The sequence below is a fragment of the Mytilus californianus genome, unplaced genomic scaffold (genome assembly GCF_021869535.1).
Source record: "Mytilus californianus isolate M0D057914Y unplaced genomic scaffold, xbMytCali1.0.p SCAF_11, whole genome shotgun sequence".
Taxonomy (NCBI): domain Eukaryota; kingdom Metazoa; phylum Mollusca; class Bivalvia; order Mytilida; family Mytilidae; genus Mytilus; species Mytilus californianus.
Genome location: NW_026262593.1, coordinates 50,556,846 through 50,573,412, shown reverse-complemented (window position 1 = coordinate 50,573,412; position 16,567 = coordinate 50,556,846). Strand labels below are relative to the sequence as shown.

The 16,567-nt window shown below is 31.7% G+C and overlaps 1 protein-coding gene across 3 annotated transcripts in view; it reads right to left on the bottom strand.

Annotated features, from left to right (window-relative positions):
• Window positions 1–2,078: 2,078 nt before the first annotated feature.
• LOC127720266 (uncharacterized) overlaps window positions 2,079–16,567 on the bottom strand; it is a 50,182-nt gene continuing 35,693 nt past the window's right edge. For all 3 annotated transcript variants that reach the window (XM_052226766.1, XM_052226765.1, XM_052226767.1), the window contains exons 2-6: window positions 10,261–10,797; window positions 9,626–9,713; window positions 7,730–7,862; window positions 6,997–7,185; window positions 2,079–4,843 (exon numbers count right to left, since the gene is read on the bottom strand). In XM_052226766.1, the coding sequence (XP_052082726.1) occupies window positions 4,133–4,843; window positions 6,997–7,185; window positions 7,730–7,862; window positions 9,626–9,713; window positions 10,261–10,762 (1,623 nt within the window). In that variant the 5' untranslated portion in view covers window positions 10,763–10,797 and the 3' untranslated portion in view covers window positions 2,079–4,132. The remainder of the gene's footprint in view (window positions 4,844–6,996; window positions 7,186–7,729; window positions 7,863–9,625; window positions 9,714–10,260; window positions 10,798–16,567) is intronic.

Here is a 16,567-nt window from a genome sequence, read left to right as displayed (position 1 = left end):
TGACATGATTTACAAAATAATACATATGAATTCTTCATTTTTTTTAATTAAACTATCTGACAAACATAAAACAATTCAATAATTAATATGTTTATATAATTCACTTCACTATAAAAAAAAAGATATCAAACCAGTTTAAAATCAAAGGTTTTAATAAGTTTGAGTGCCTCGTGAAATGTCTAAGGAGTTGGGTATGTTAAAAATTAAGCCTCATAGATAGTCCCATATACGGATTAATTTTGAACTTAACACTTTTCGAATACAGGAAACACCAATTACGTCTAGGATTGCATGTAATACATCTTCCAAAACTACATACACTAGTGTCGGAGAGTACATTACTGGTATATATTTTATTTAAAAAAAAACTCACTGATATTTAAAATGAAATAAGTATTGAATGTACAGATAACAGTAATACTATAGAAAATTCCATTTTCTTAAGACAGACATAGAATTTTTACAGCGTAAAAGCCATTAAAGAAACCAATTTCTTTATATTTACATGAGGTCCTGTATGGGGTTTATAAACCGAGGAGAATAGACAAACAAATAGAAAAAATGGCCTCAAAATTCAAGAATACAGAAATAAAAGGCATCCCCAATCCAGACTCTCATACATGTTCTGACAGCTTTGCACAGCAAACGTAACTTTTTAATGAGCAATTCGCGTATACTGGACTAGTTATTTTTACTCTTTAAACATATTAGGTAAATATAAAACTTACCAAGAAATAGGACATAACGTGTTTAACTCGTTAAGGCAACACGTGCTGACATGTTCTTGTTTTTCCATTGCAGTCATTTAAGGTTACCATTGCTGAAAACCAGTTTTAAAACTTCACACATTTCCATAATTAAGACAAGTGTATGAAAATTATGCACTGATGACAATGTCGATTTCATTCAAATCAGAATTATTAATACTCCAAATGCCTTCTAAAGATTACATAATATCTGAAGTTTTAAAATATAACTATACTATTGAAGGACTTTGTTAAACTTCCATGTAACATACTGCGTATACAAATGAGTTTATGCATGGGTCAAAAGATTGTATATGTGTATTAGATTTAGCTTTGGTGCATTTAACAGATGACAGATGCTACTATACAAATAGTCATTTCAGAAACTATAATCGGATACATTAGGGACTAAACAACACTGGTTAAGACGTAAAATCAAAAACTGAAGGTATTTTCATATTGGTAAAAATAAAGGCAGAAGAACCAATGCGACATTCAAAATTCATAAATTGAAGAAAAATCTCACAACTCAATGGCAAAAGAAACGAATAAAAAAGAACCAGTCCAATAAACACTATATGGAAGATTGAGCAACACGAACCCCACCAAAAAACCGAGGGTCGTCTCGGGAGCTTTGGAAGGTAGCCAGTTTCTGCTCTACATGTAAACCCTGTCGTTAAGATTCAGAATGATGTCCGAGTTTTACCTGGTACATTATGATTATTAATTTCTTGTCTGTGCAATATCTTATGCATTTCGTTTGTTTGACTTTCCTCAACATGGGGTTAGATCTATGAGGGGCCTGATTGGTTATTTTCGTTCTTCGTGATCGGCGCATTTTCGCTATCGTGATCCGTTTTTCTACAGATTTTTTTTTTTTTTTATACTTTCGTGATCCGTGATCATGGAAATTTATTTTCTGTAAATCCTGATTGACAAAAAAATCAACTCGTGAATCGTGATGAGACCCCCCCCCCCCCTCCATCAGGCCACTCATTGATAATACTTTCCATTTATAAAAACAAATGAAAAATGCGATAATCTAAGGTATACTTGTTGTTATCTGTATAAAATGAAAGAGAAGAAATATGTACTAAGTCGGCAGTCCATTTTGTAGTCGAATAAAGACAGACAAAAAGAAAAAGTGCGAAAAGACAAATGACAGTCCACAAAACACAACACACGCAACCAGCAATCGACCAACGTAAATCAAACAAAAAAACAGGGGTGAACCCATGTGCTCCAGAAGAGCCAGCAGTTTCTGCTAAGATAAGTATCTAAAATATTTGCTGAGAATTGTCTTTAATATTTTTAATACAAACTAAAGGATAATTAAATTGTTGATACTACTGTTTATTTGCACATTATCAAATGACATGTTTACATTGTATGTAAATAAAACACAATTGGTTGTCTTGACGGGATTCCTTTAAAAATCAGGTACACCCGACATTATTCAATCTGTATATACCTTTGAACAACAACAAAAATACAAAATTGTCAAAAGACAGCGTCTAAATTAACTATTTGTTCAATATATTTTATAGATACCACGTCCATTATCATGCATCGGGCTTGGTAAATATGTGTCGTGAATTTGGAAGTGACACTGAATATGACTTGTGAATCGCTTATCAGATCATGCATGCATATCAGGAGATTTTAACATGTCAAAGCATTTGGTCCTTCTCCTTTTACCTTTCAAGCAATTTGGATTGTGTTCATTTATATTTTATAAAGATGAAAAGTATTTGTAAAATGACTATATGTTGTGATGTTACACTATTGTTTCAGAAAAAGGGTGAAGGTTTGGTACCATTAAAACGTTTAAACCCGCTGCATTTGTTTGCACCTGTCCTAAGTCAGGAATCTGATGCTAGTAGTTGTCGTTTGTTGATGTGGTTCATAAGTGTTTCTCGTTTCTCGTTTTTTATATAGATTAGACCGTTGGTTTTCCCGTTTGAATGGTTTTACACTAGTAATTTTTGGGGCCCTTTATAGCTTACTGTTCGGTGTGAGCCAAGACTCCGTGTTGAAGACCGTACTGTGACCTATAATGGTTTACTTTTATAAATTTTGACTTGGATGGAGAGTTGTCTCATTGGCACTCATACCACATCTTCTTATATCTATATATGTTTACAAATTGAAAAAGGCTATAATATCTTTCTGGATTCATATTTTAGCTGACATCGGAAAAGAGCTTTCATATTTACAGATTCAAACCGTTGATTTAATAAACTTGTTTTTATAATAAATGAAAAAAACCCGCAACTGGTCTTAAAGTTCCAAATAAAATTGCTGCCACTTGATCGGAGTCGTTTTTCTTCATTTAGTTTTAGGACACCAGCAAGCAGCTTTGTTTCGGGTTAAACATTGAAATGGGAATAAGACGAAGTAAATGATTTTAAACACATATTTAATACAAACAATTCAAGTGGAGACCTTTTAAATTCATAACAACATGGACAAGATGTACACACCCACGAATGTTGTAATGAAGATTCGTTGAGCATGATCAAAGATTACACACGCGTTCACAAAATCACTAAAACCGGATGTTAAAAAATTACTTAAACCGGATGTAACAAAATTATTGAAACCAAATGTTACAAAATCATGGAAACCGGATTTTAAAAAATCACTTAAACCGGATGTTACAAAAATTAACAACATTAGGCGGAAATCATAACATATGGTTTTTACATAATAATAAAATAGGAAAATAAGTTAACATTAATAAACCAATACAAATAATGCAATGGAATGTTTTGAGTAAGTCAATTTTAGATCTAATCAAAAGTTACAAGTAAATATATACTTTAGAAGAATCACTTACTGGATGTTTGTTGTGACTAACACATATGTCTGTTACGAAGCGCACATTTATGTGATCGTAAAAGAGAGTTGAATCTTTAAAAAAAAGTTCAGAATGACACGTCCTTTTAAGTTGCTAGATTTGACCTTCAAGTTCCATTAATAACATGGAAAACTAATTTATAATTGTGGTTCATTACTATTATTGATACCCGACCAAACTAAAACAAAATGACCATAAGAATGAAATAGAAACAACATACAGTAAGTTTTATTGATGAAAAAAAAATGCGACAAAGATACCAGCTTAAAAATTTGGTACGCCAAAGTCGCAATTCATCTACAAATTAAAAGACTCATCAGTGGCTCTCGAACAAAGAGCATTATCACTCATTATTTTAACCCAAAAAAATGTTATCACTGTAGAAAAATTGAACAGTTTTAAAAACAACAATCATTATGTATTACATGTAAAAAGCATGGAGTGCCTTTTTCAGTTACTGTAAAAGGAGGCTTTATACATAGATGAGTACACGGACGGTGTATGAGTAAGTTTTAAATGTTCTTGGTCAATATGCATCACTGTCAATTGAATTAGTATGTTGCAAAGTTCTACCTTGTCTTTGCAACTTATGGCGTTGTTCATATTGGTCTAGACTAATCACGTTGTGTGTGTCTTTTAAAGATGGCCGAGCACCATGTTCATTTTTATCTGCTTGCATCTTATCATTAAAAGCATTTCTCATTTCATCTCTCTCAAATGACGTTGCATTATTTTCACTAAAATGTGTGTTAAAATTCAATGTTTTTCCATTTGTATCCCCGTTAATGGGATCGTTTTCTAATATAGTGTCGTGTTCGAAAATTTCCTCGTTTTGTCCTTGTGGGCAATAGCCGACATTTCCATATCCTCCATTATCCGAGTATTCAACCTGGTTACCATAACAGTATGATGGATTATGGGAAGATAAACTATCGTCTGATTGGGTTAGTCCAACAGTAATAGAATGTGATTCCGCTATAGAAACTGGTGAAATGTCGCTTGTCTCCTCCTGACTTGCACAACTAAACTTTAAATCGTCTTCTCCAATATGATTGCGTTCAATTTCATTTTCATCTTGAACATTTATAACTCCAACAGAATGTCCTTCTTTGTCCTTAGTATCGAATGTGGAAACCTCTTCAGTCGACTTTTCAGCTAAAGGTTTTACAATATCTGATAATTTTTCACTTTCCTCCTTTGTTGGATCCTCAGAATCTTCATTCTTTTCCTCAGTTTTCTAAAAAAAAAAATAAACGTAAATAAAGAAAGCAAACAACAATCACTAATGGCGCGAAACTGTATCCAAAAATCGAAGAAGTTAAATGCACGTGCTGGAAAATTGGATAACAAAATGTATTGAAACTTGTGTTTGCATCGGTCACCGTTAATTTGTGTCATGGTCAGAATTTTATTTACTTTTTTTTTATTTCTTTTATTGTATGATCTTAATCTCAGACTGTCCTTTGGAAATTTCCATAACTGTATTGGTATTAAAAAATCTGCCTAGTCATATACACGTAAAACAGTTGTGTTTTAATGTAAAATTAAAAATGTATGCTGTATTTGGGGAGCTACCATTTGATTTTTAGGGGGGGGCTAGGAAGAAATTTGAAAAAAGGCAGGATGACAATTTATGTAAAAATAGTCAGGATAAACCAATAAAAAAAGCAGGACCGAATAGAGTGAAAAATAAAAAAGGCAGGACAGAGATTACGACTAAAAAAAAAATGCAAGACAACATTTTTCATCCTAGCACCCCCCCCCCCCCCCCCCCCCCACCCCCCCCATTCCCTCATAAAAATCAAATGGTAGCTCCCTTATGACGGTTATTGAATTTACATTGGCAAAATGTTTACGATTAATTGTAGTGATAAATAGCTTTCATTGTTTGCTTATTATCTTATAGTTCTTTGTTTCGTCTATGTAAAAGTTTGTTTGTTTTTGGTGTTAAACGTCACTTGCAGCGACATATCATTGCAGGAAGTTTTTATTGGTAAAGGAAGTTGGAGTACCTAGAAACAATTACCGGCCTTCGACAGACAAACTAGCAACCCTTGTCAATTAAGATCGGTATCGAACACACCTCGCCATGAGCAGGGTTCAAACTCACAACCTTTTAAGAACACCCTAGGTATAATGCTAAAAGAACAACAATTATACCAGTCCCATCTTAACAAAATGATTATCCAGTGTTGTAAGTTTTTTCCCTTGGACTTAAAACATAACAGAACACCTGCGAGGATAGTGTAAAAAATATCAAAATCAAATATCAAAATATCAATTTTTTGCAATTAATTCGAACCGATGGTGATACTTTGAAAAGGTCAAATGAGGTATGGATTTCGCTTTTCTGAAATTGATTTTCTGAATTTTATTCTTGATAAAAAGATTATGTGCAATAGAGACAAGATGAAACATGTTGCAACATTATCATTTATAGATAACAAAACAATTATAAAATTAAAAGATTCTAAATTCAGTTTGATGGATTTCGATTTTTTCCTGTTAAGGTACTCTAAACAAAACACTGGAAATCTTTAGTATCAAACATTGAAAAGCAAAAAAAAACCAAAACGTCGAAACCACCTAATGAATATCACTGTAACATATATATAATACTTTAAAGTTTTGTCAACTTACAATTTAAGCGTTGACGAGTCTATCAGTTCAAGATTGACAAGATAGTACAAATTACCTGATCAAAGAAATGGGAAGCGTTAAAAAGACTTTAATGACCATTGCATGACTTATTGGATGAGAGTTTAATTGAATTAATATATTTTATTGAAATTACTCAATGGTTTTGTTCTTCACTTCAAAATTGTGGCGTGATCGTCAGTTTGCAAAGAATTCCGCTCAAACCATTGCTAAGGGACGTCTTGAACTCGAAGTGAGAGCAGAGTTTTTTATCCGTGTTGAAGGCCTTACTGTGACTTTGAGATGAATAACAGCGTTGTTTCTTTGCATTTGTGTTTTTTGCTGTATATTTTATGATTTTGTTTCATGGATCATGACGATGATATTGATACCCCATATCCTTTCTTTTATATTATTGCAAGAATGCCGGATTCTTATTCATTTATCGGGAAAAAAATGAAAACTGTAAACAAAAATAAATAAATGGAAATGGCCATTGTTTCGCCTTTTAGGCTTGAAAATATTACCGGAATATAGACAGAGAAGAGAATACGTTCCGTGTTTTTGTATACTTTGTCATAATATTGGACAGAATAATTCCCTTTTGCTTAATTACCATTCGTTATTAATCTTTATAATGTCAGTTGGTTAGGTTAGGGTTAGGGTTAGGGTTAGGTCAGTTCAAATCATTGTCAGTCATTTTCGTCACAAGGAATTATGAATAAGGCATCAATTATAAAAAAAAAATTTTACATGACTAGTGTTGTCTGACTCCTCATCAATAAATTGTATAAAGCTGCGAGAGTCCGCAGGAGTACTGGCGGCTGTTGATGGCGCTGTCACTATAAGGCGTGGTGTTGTATCAAGTAATAGTGGCTCACGACAGGCACTTGGTGAATTACTGTTTGGAAATGTGCTACCATCTTTGTCGAGAAGGCTGTTCTAGAAAATAGGACAATTCATATCACAGTTGTCAAATACATAATGCAAGTGGTTTGTACAAATTATTGGCGGTTATCCTTAATTGTTGAACAAGACTGCATGCAGTGCTTCTTTATGTTTTCCTAGTAAACGCGAACGTACGTAAGTGCCCTTTTTACTACTTTTTTCTTTTCTTTAATTCTTTTGTTTTTTTTCTGAATCTTCGCCGTAGAAGACGTTTATATTCATTCGCATTGATAATTATCGATGGAAACCAATAAATTTGATGAACTTTGACTAAGATAGAAACGAGTGCACTTCGTAACATACATGTACCATGAAAAAGTATTGAGTTTGAAAGGTTTGAAAATATTATTCATTATAGTCATTTCAACAGAAAATTTCGATTCATATAGATTCATTTAGACATACCAACAATAGTTCAGATTTACAAATTGCAACAAATTAACATAACTTTAGTGGCACACTACACTAAAAATCATAAAAATAGCTACTAATTATGATTAAAATTTATCATTTCTACTAAAAACCAAACTATAATTACCTGTTGACTATGTGTTGAAGAAGTCTTTCGAGAATGTCCTTCAAGAGAATTAGGGCCCTTTGATAAAGGAAGTCGATAATTGTTAGAACGTCTAGTGGTTTGCTGGTCTTCTCGAATTCGTTTCATACAATTTCTAAAAGAAACAATATGAAGACTTCTACATATCGTCTACTTAAAGGAGCTTATGAAACTATATAAGAAAAGGTTGAAAGAAAAGTTTGCATCTCGCAAGAATTTTATAATTTTTAATGTATTTACATTCATTGTTTATATCATGTTATTTATCTTATTTTTTTAATAATATAAACTGTTCCAGCATTGAATCATACTACATGTACGAGTACTTTTATTTCCTTGCTTTGTGTCTATTGTTTTATGTTAGTTGTTATTGTGCCTTGTACTAATCTTTTGAGTTAAGCCAATTGGAACTGATTTTTACAGTTTGTTCAGTTAAACCACTGTCCCAGGTTAGGGGAGGGTTGAGTGCTCACAAACATGTTAAACACCACCACATTCTTTATGTGCCTGTCCCAAGTCAGGAGCCTGTAGTTCAGTGGTTGTCGTTGGTTCATGTCTGTCATATTTGTTTTTCGTAAATTGTTTTGTTATGAATTAAATCGTTAGTTTTCTCAATTGATTTTTTTCACATTTTTCATGTCGGGCTTTTTATAGCCGACTTTATGGTATGGGTTTTCTCATTGTTGAAAGCCGTACTATAGTTGCTTACATCCACTTCAGTAGAACACTAGTGGAGAGTTGTCTCATTGGCAATCATAACACATCTCCTTATTTTTATATAAGAAACTTGTGCTTTAATCCAGCGAAGATAGTAATCTTTTAAATAGACAACTGCGTTTTTTTACATTTGACTTGCTTAATCTTTAAATTTGGAAATACATATATGTAAATACAAAAACTGCACCAATTGTAGAAACTGGAAACATGCAGCAACTTTAAATCCTATCAGTATTTTTGAAATTTCTGATACACTTAAACAATGTTTACAAATCTTTTGCCTGCGAGCTAATCTTATACAAACATCATGTTTTACATTGTCTCTTTTATGATTTATTGTCAACGAATTAGTAACTTCTAAAGGAGCTATCCTCAGTTGATTACAAAAAATTACATTATTTCAATATTTAATCAACGCTGTTCTATGAAAAGTACCATTTTGTATTGCAGTATAAATTCAGTGTTGAACTTAAACCAAAACAAAATTATTCAGTCTTTTTTCCAAATCATTTTTTTGTGTTTGTCTATCTTAATTAGTATAGAGAGAATTAACATCATTGATTGCTGAAATTAGTTTCTCGTCACGATAAAACGCCTAGCTGTTTTACTGCAGTGTTTAATTAACGCCTCGAAAGTTATGATTAGCATATTATGTCACGCTATACATTAACCTTACAATCGTTTAAAACAGTCTGAGAATGGAAATTGCGATTCAATGCCTGATTACTAAATAACATTATTCTATAAATTGTGTCTGTAAAGATGTCGTATTACTTACTAGTTGTATAGTCATAGAAAAAAAGTGACATTTATTCTTATTGCTTAGTAATTTAATCATTAAGTATTCTTACAAGTGACAAAAAACTCTCTCACTCCCCCATGATTATAGATGAAAAGATATTTTGGGTACAATACATCAATAAGATAACAGCACTTGACATTATATGTCAAGCTCTACACCTAACAGAGACTACCAAGGCCAAACATTTGTTTCAACGTTAACGGTTATAGAAAAAAGCAAACAATTAAAAATTACTTGCCTATCAGTGGAGACCATCGTTAGTTTTGTGCTTGTAAGATGTTTGCTTGTTGTTTTTCTTTAGTTACAAAATGTATCATTTCTTACACTCTTTTCAGCTAAAAATGTGAAAAATTAAATACCTTATTCTTAGTGCAGCTGCTAATATAAAAAATGTTCCCACGACTGCAGAACAGGTAGCTATCACAACAACCTGTGTATGGCTCAAACCTAAAAAAGAAATAAAATACCTTTAGTTTTCATTTGTATATTAATATCTGATAACTATGAAAGCGAAAAAGTCCTCTAATTTTTCTTGAAGTCATAATCCGTAGTCATGGTATGCTTTTCGTAAGAGTCATGGTGCTAGAAAAAAATAAGAGCTAAGTTTTTAGAACATAGTCAAAACAACGACATTGTTATTTTATTGTTTTTGAACGTTTATTTTAATTGGTCACTCAAACTTTCTATATCTTCTTTTTTTTTAAATCAAATTTTAGTTATTTATACCCTTAATGTTTGTATCTCATTAAAACAGCTAGCTTATCTGCTTTGCTAGTCTATCGTGGGACCTTAAATTAGGTACTAGGTCTAATTAACGAGAATTGTCCCTAGTAAGAAACAACATGTATGCAGGTAGGACCAATATTTGTTATTTCTAGTATCAAAACTATATCATTATGAACAAAAAATATGTAAGTCTAGACCTCATTTTCCTTTACCACTTCAAATACTAAATGACAAAAAAAATACATAGATTTTGATTAAATTTGCATACCTGATGAATCTCCATCATTTATGCTCGTTGCTAGGGCAACAGTATCATTTCCATTCTTGGTATCATTTTCATTTTGTGATTGTCTCCCTTGAGCATGATAGGTTACAGTTCCGGTGGTGCACATTGTTGTGTCTATCGACGTTTTATCTAGTGTATTTCCGGTTTTAAAATTTTCCTGAAAATGGAATGTAACACTGAAAGTCTGAGAATTTGAGTTTGGATCTTTTGGTCCATATGTCTGCCCTACTTTCAATAATGTATAGCAAGAGGTATCACGTGGTATCAGAATATTGAGCGCCTCTAGTTTATCGACAAGATCGTTAAATAGTGCACATTTTTGTAAATCCGATTTTGTAACGTTCACTTCCTCGTCCTTTCGTCCTGTGTGTTTGAAAAATGTCGGACAATTGGAAGATGCCGTGACCACAAATTGAATACATCCAACTACGACTAAGAATATCCAGTGATTATTGGTAACAAACAATTTGAATTTGAAGTCCATTTCTGATGCTCTGTTGAATATCCGATCGCAATAACCTGAAATTGAACAAAATCAGCATGATATGCTTGCAGGAAAATTTTGAAATATTTTGCTTGTTAGTAAACAACAGCCAATCTGATTGAAATACAGATCCCGTGTTTAAGCTTTGCTGACAAGTATCTGACAACACTCCGTTTGTCTTTCTTTTCTGGTTATTATTACATCAACCATTGAAATTTCAGCCTTCAAATTTGTGAAGGTGTGTATAAATCCGTCAAAACCAGAGGATATCGAAAGGTCTTTAAAACAGAAAGTAGAATGGGGCGTGTTCAGATCCCTGTAAGCAAAGCATGGACACGGGATCTCTATTTTAATCGGATTGGTGAACAGCACACATAACATGATCTAGACATAAAGTTTACAAACTAAGCAATCCACTCCACACTTTTAAACTGAATACACATCGTTCAGTTTAAACAGACATTTCAAACCGACTACTTAGTCTGGTAATTGTTTACATTTAAGTAGGTTATATTATTCCTTAAAACTGAGATCAAAGAACAACCACTTTCCCCGCGACATGTCCTAGGATGTAAAGGTTAATCACTTTAACAAGCATAATCGAAATTATTCGATTTGTATACTTCTCCAACTTAACGATCAAGGATACAACTTCAGAAACATCATAAAATATGAAAACGGTAATTAAAACGTGATAATTTACATGGTATTTAAAGTACAAATTATAGGCATAACTCTTTACTTAATAAACTATTCATTACAATTATGATCTTTCACACAACGAACTAAGAAACTACTTAAAGCTGTTTTATGCAACCGATAGTAACTTTCTTCAGTGTTTTTTCTCTTTCTCCATTATATGTTTACGGATATTATGTATACATTATATTAAAACATTTACGATATGGTTATGAGGTATGATTTTGTCAGACTTGTTTCAACTTCCACATACAGTCCGTGATCAAATAAGAAAGAACCTTTTGTGTAAGACAATGTAACTATACATACGTTTTAATGAGCCCTTTTGCTTCCAGCTGAAGCAAAAAAAACCAACATTATTATCTTATAAAAAGACCGTTAATGCCGTTGCATCTGTTCAGATCTTATAAAGCATGGCATTGTTATCACCAAGAATGGATACTATATGCCCTTTATTTATGAATAATACAATGCGATTCAAATGCAAAAAATTTTGATTCCTTTAAAATGCTTTTGTATGTAGCTTTCAAAATGGCTCTAGCGTATCAAATGAATATAAAAATAAGGAGATGTCGTATAATTGCCAATGAAACAACTATCAACTAGGGGTCTGGTTTTCGAAAGTATCTTATGACTAAGACATGTATTATGATGGTCTTAGGACATGTCATAGTCGTAAGATATGTTTTTGAAAGAGTTCCACGTTACGATATGTCATAACTTTTGTCGTACATTTAAGACTCCTCGCAACATGACTTATGGTCTTATGATTATCAACTAAGATTTTAATTACTTTCCATGTATAATTTCATGCTAATTATAATAAAAATAATAGTCGAGTTGCTCAGCCGGCTCAATAGTAAATATTTGTTCTTCTCCACTTCGTCAATTAAATTTTGAATCTTCTGCTACGTAAAATGTTGACTCCTTTTCTTACTCACGATTTTGTATAATAACTATACATATTATATTTTTCTTTAATATGTAGTACTTTATTTACGTATTTCCACGAGCATTTTGTTAAGCGGGTACTCGATGTACCGAATCTTAAAAGTATTCACGATCAAATAACAATTCGTGTATTATTTTATTATTCATTATATATAAAAACTGTATATAAATAAATTATCAACTCAGATTTTAATTCCTTTTCAAATATAATTTCATGTTCATTTTAATGACAAAAGTAAAATAATCGGAAAGAATAAGAATGGTAATAATTATTATGTTCATACTTATAATTTTTATATTTATTTTTATCATTTTTCAATCATTATTTAAAATAATAGACTAATGTCGTAATGTGATATATACGTTAATTTATTATTTATTCTCATTTTACTTTTATCACGTAAAAGTATATACAATTCCATGTAAAAGCTGAATAATTATTTACAATTCTGGCCGTAATTTGTAATGAAATTGTAACAATATGTCAATATTGTCAGAAAATGAGCAATTGAACTATATATATATATATATATTGTCTACAAGTTATGACAATCATAAGGGCATCACAGGTAAGGCTATCTTAGGACAGTTTTGATTTACATTCTATGACATATCATATGATAGTCATAAGATGGTCATAAAATTTGTCCTAAGATATATCTTATGACATATCTTAGAATACTTTCGAAAACCAGGCCCCAGAGTTCAAAATGACGTACACGTAAATGTAAGCAACCTTGGTCACCACACGGCCTTCAACAATGAGCAAGACCCATACAGGATAGTCGGCTACATGTATATGTATGAACAGTGTTATTTTAGAAATTTACATTCAACATCGAATACAACCAAAAGAATATGTGATTCCTATGGGTTGGAAGAATTAATTAAAGTAACTACTATCTATTTTTTTTCTTATTCAAACGATAGAAAAATCATAATGTTCAATTTCATTTTGATAACAGAGTAATTTCGTCATGTGATACGTTAATTTATTATTTATTCTCATTTTACTTTTATCACGTAAAAGTATAAAAAATTATACAATTCCATGTAAAAGCTGAATAATTATTTACAATTCTGGCGGTAATTTGTAATGAAATTGTAGCAATATGTCAATATTGTCAGAAAATGAGCAATTGAACTATTGTCTACAAACTTAATAATCTTGTATGTAATATACAAGACTAAAGCATTAATACTATGTATGGTTTGTGGAGGTAAACATATTCACGAAGAACAGACAAAAAATCAAGAAAAGACCCTTTAAGTTAGCAAATTACAACAATGATAAGACGACAACATTAAGCAATAATGTTGAAATGATTATTAGAACAGGAAACGATTGGAATTACCTTCAAATTAATCAATCCATTTCCATGTAAATTGCCTTTTGGAGACATATCTGAACTATCTTACTTTTGATCTCAGTCTCTAGGCATTCACATAAACTATTGTATTTGCAAAATAGGTAGTCTTGTGCAATATATGTACATGTATAATTTCAAAATGTCAAACACGCTAATAACAATAGGGAAAGAAACATTTATAATGAAATATAGAAATTCTTATAGAATATACTAAATAAATAAAACTTGATAGCGGCAATAAATGTGCAGAGGATAAAAGTAGTAAGTTTAGACGATAACCATATATATTTGCCAGAACCCCCTCAGAATCAAATGATCTTTCCCTTAGGTTCAAATTGTCCTAAAGTATATTTAAAACACATTTATACAAATAACGTACAGATTATGGAACAATAGAGAATGGAAGGTTGCCGCGAGTAGAAGCAGTTATGATCAATAGTCCTTATCAAAACAGATTGGAAATATGATCGGTTGGTGCAAAAATATAGGTACATAAATAATACATTGATGTTCTTGAAATAATTGAAATATCTAATCAACCAACATATGGTGGAGTCATGTTGTACTTATACGGCCGATATTATTACACTCAGGGTTTTCAAATTAAAAGTGAACGAGTCTTTATAGCGGCATTATTTCAGTACAGATGTACGGAATTTGAACAAAAACACTGTTTAACACAAACTAGCAATATTATGGTCTACACTCAAATTTTAGAAAGAATTGAGCTTCGCTGGTTGTAAAGTGATCACATTTCGACGGTACTAATTAAATAGCAATGATTTTTTTCATTTGGCAATGAAAAAATAGGAAAACGGTTTGTTTGTTTGTGTGTTGGTGTATAAAACCACCATCAGCGACCTTGGCTATATCATGGCGACCATTTTTATTCTGTGAAGGCAACCGGAATATTCATAGAAAAAACGGCGTTCTTCTACTGGAAAAATTGTCCTTTTCAATTCAGATGCAATGTAGATAAAGTCAATTTTGTTTTAAGTACCTAGAGCAAAACGCGATGTGCATTATGGGTAAAATAAGAAGATTTGTTAAAATATGTGACAATGATAGGTGTGCGCAACTTGTAAATGAGACAGCAACCAACAACACAAATAACCAAATAAATAAGTATTGTGTTTAAATAGTTATAGGGCTTGTCATCTTGTAACGCCGCTGTCATTAATATTGAGAGACCGGCTGTAATTTGAAGATTTAATTTAGCTGATCAGCTCGTGAAAGCCATGAACGTTTCTAATGTCTGGTTAGTGATCAGTTATTCTACCCGTGAAAGCCACGAACGTTTCTAATGTCTGGTTAGTGATCAGCTATTCTACCCGAGAAAGCCACTAACGTTTCTAATGTCTAGTCTCATGAAAATTTAATATTGGAAAAAAAGAATAGTTTCATGTCAAGGACTATTTTCTTAGAAAAAAAAAGAATACAAAATTTACATGACAAATACTCAATGACAAGAAAAGGACAAAGATTCTGCTTTTAATACACATCTTGACGAAAAACTAAAAGATCAGATGAGAATATTAAATTAATTTCACGTTAATCACTATAGATGTTCAATTCTTACAGCTCTGTTGGCATGGCTTAGTAATTGTACACATGACCTTTGCTTTCTTCGCATTTATCATCGAACTGGATAAATATCCTTTGATAAATGTAAGTTAATCAACAATTTAGTTGCCATGGTTATTCTTTCTTGTTATGCATTGCAGTAAACAGACCAAATTATTCTAATGAGAAGTATTAAATTACTTAAGTCGAAAGAATAAAGGAAAGCTTACTTTGAACATGTTATGTTCTTATGTTCATTATCCTAAATTATATCATTTGCTACAACATGTCACGTATAGAATTTGGAATGATTAGATTACAGTCGGCAACGAGTACTACGGCAAACTATTTGTCAAAGTGGTTTGAAAATAGACTTTTTCAATTGAATCTTTTTTGTACTTTCAAAATAGAATTTTGGTATTGGTAATGTTTTCTTTAGGGCAACGAGTCAGCATAATTATACATGTATAATGATATGAGATACAGTCATTGCAGATAACTTATTTAGAAACAATACTCCTTATTTCTTTCATTCAAGGTCATATTCAAAACGTCTTCCAGTCTTCCTCAAAATCCTCAGTATTAAAATATTTTGTATTGAAGTTCAAACCACATTAAGGCTTATTTTGAACACACATGTATAACCAGATTGTAAGTGTCCGAGGAAGGTTAAAACCTTAGACTGTCAAGATTTTGGCAGATTTTGTGTAACTAATGAGAAAATAAAAAAGAACATATTTAGCCAAAACTAAAATTATTGATGAAGTTTAAGCTGTTTTGTCGTTCAGGTACATTATTCGGTTGGTAACGGATTACTTTCAATTCAAATGTTCATAAAACAGTTTCCATGCATAGTGATCAGTTACGTTAACATTTTTGAATTCATTGACAACTTACGAGTGTACGTATATATTAAAATGAGGTCCTAAAATAGATATCGCGGCTAAGGAATGGAGTTTTATATAACTATTAAAAAAAGAAAGTACATTTTCATCAAAAAGAAAAAAAAATCGTTTGAGATAACAGTCTGTGGGATATAAATGGTACTAAAACGTAAATTAGATTCCAATCATTAACAATTTGAGGTTTTCTAAACTTTTCAGTTTTCAATGAAATAACCTAATAATGACCAAAACCAGAACGTAAATACTATTGAATAGTCGTAAGAAGACCCGAATGATTGTCATTGATTGAATTTTATGCCTTCCAGGAGTAATACAAA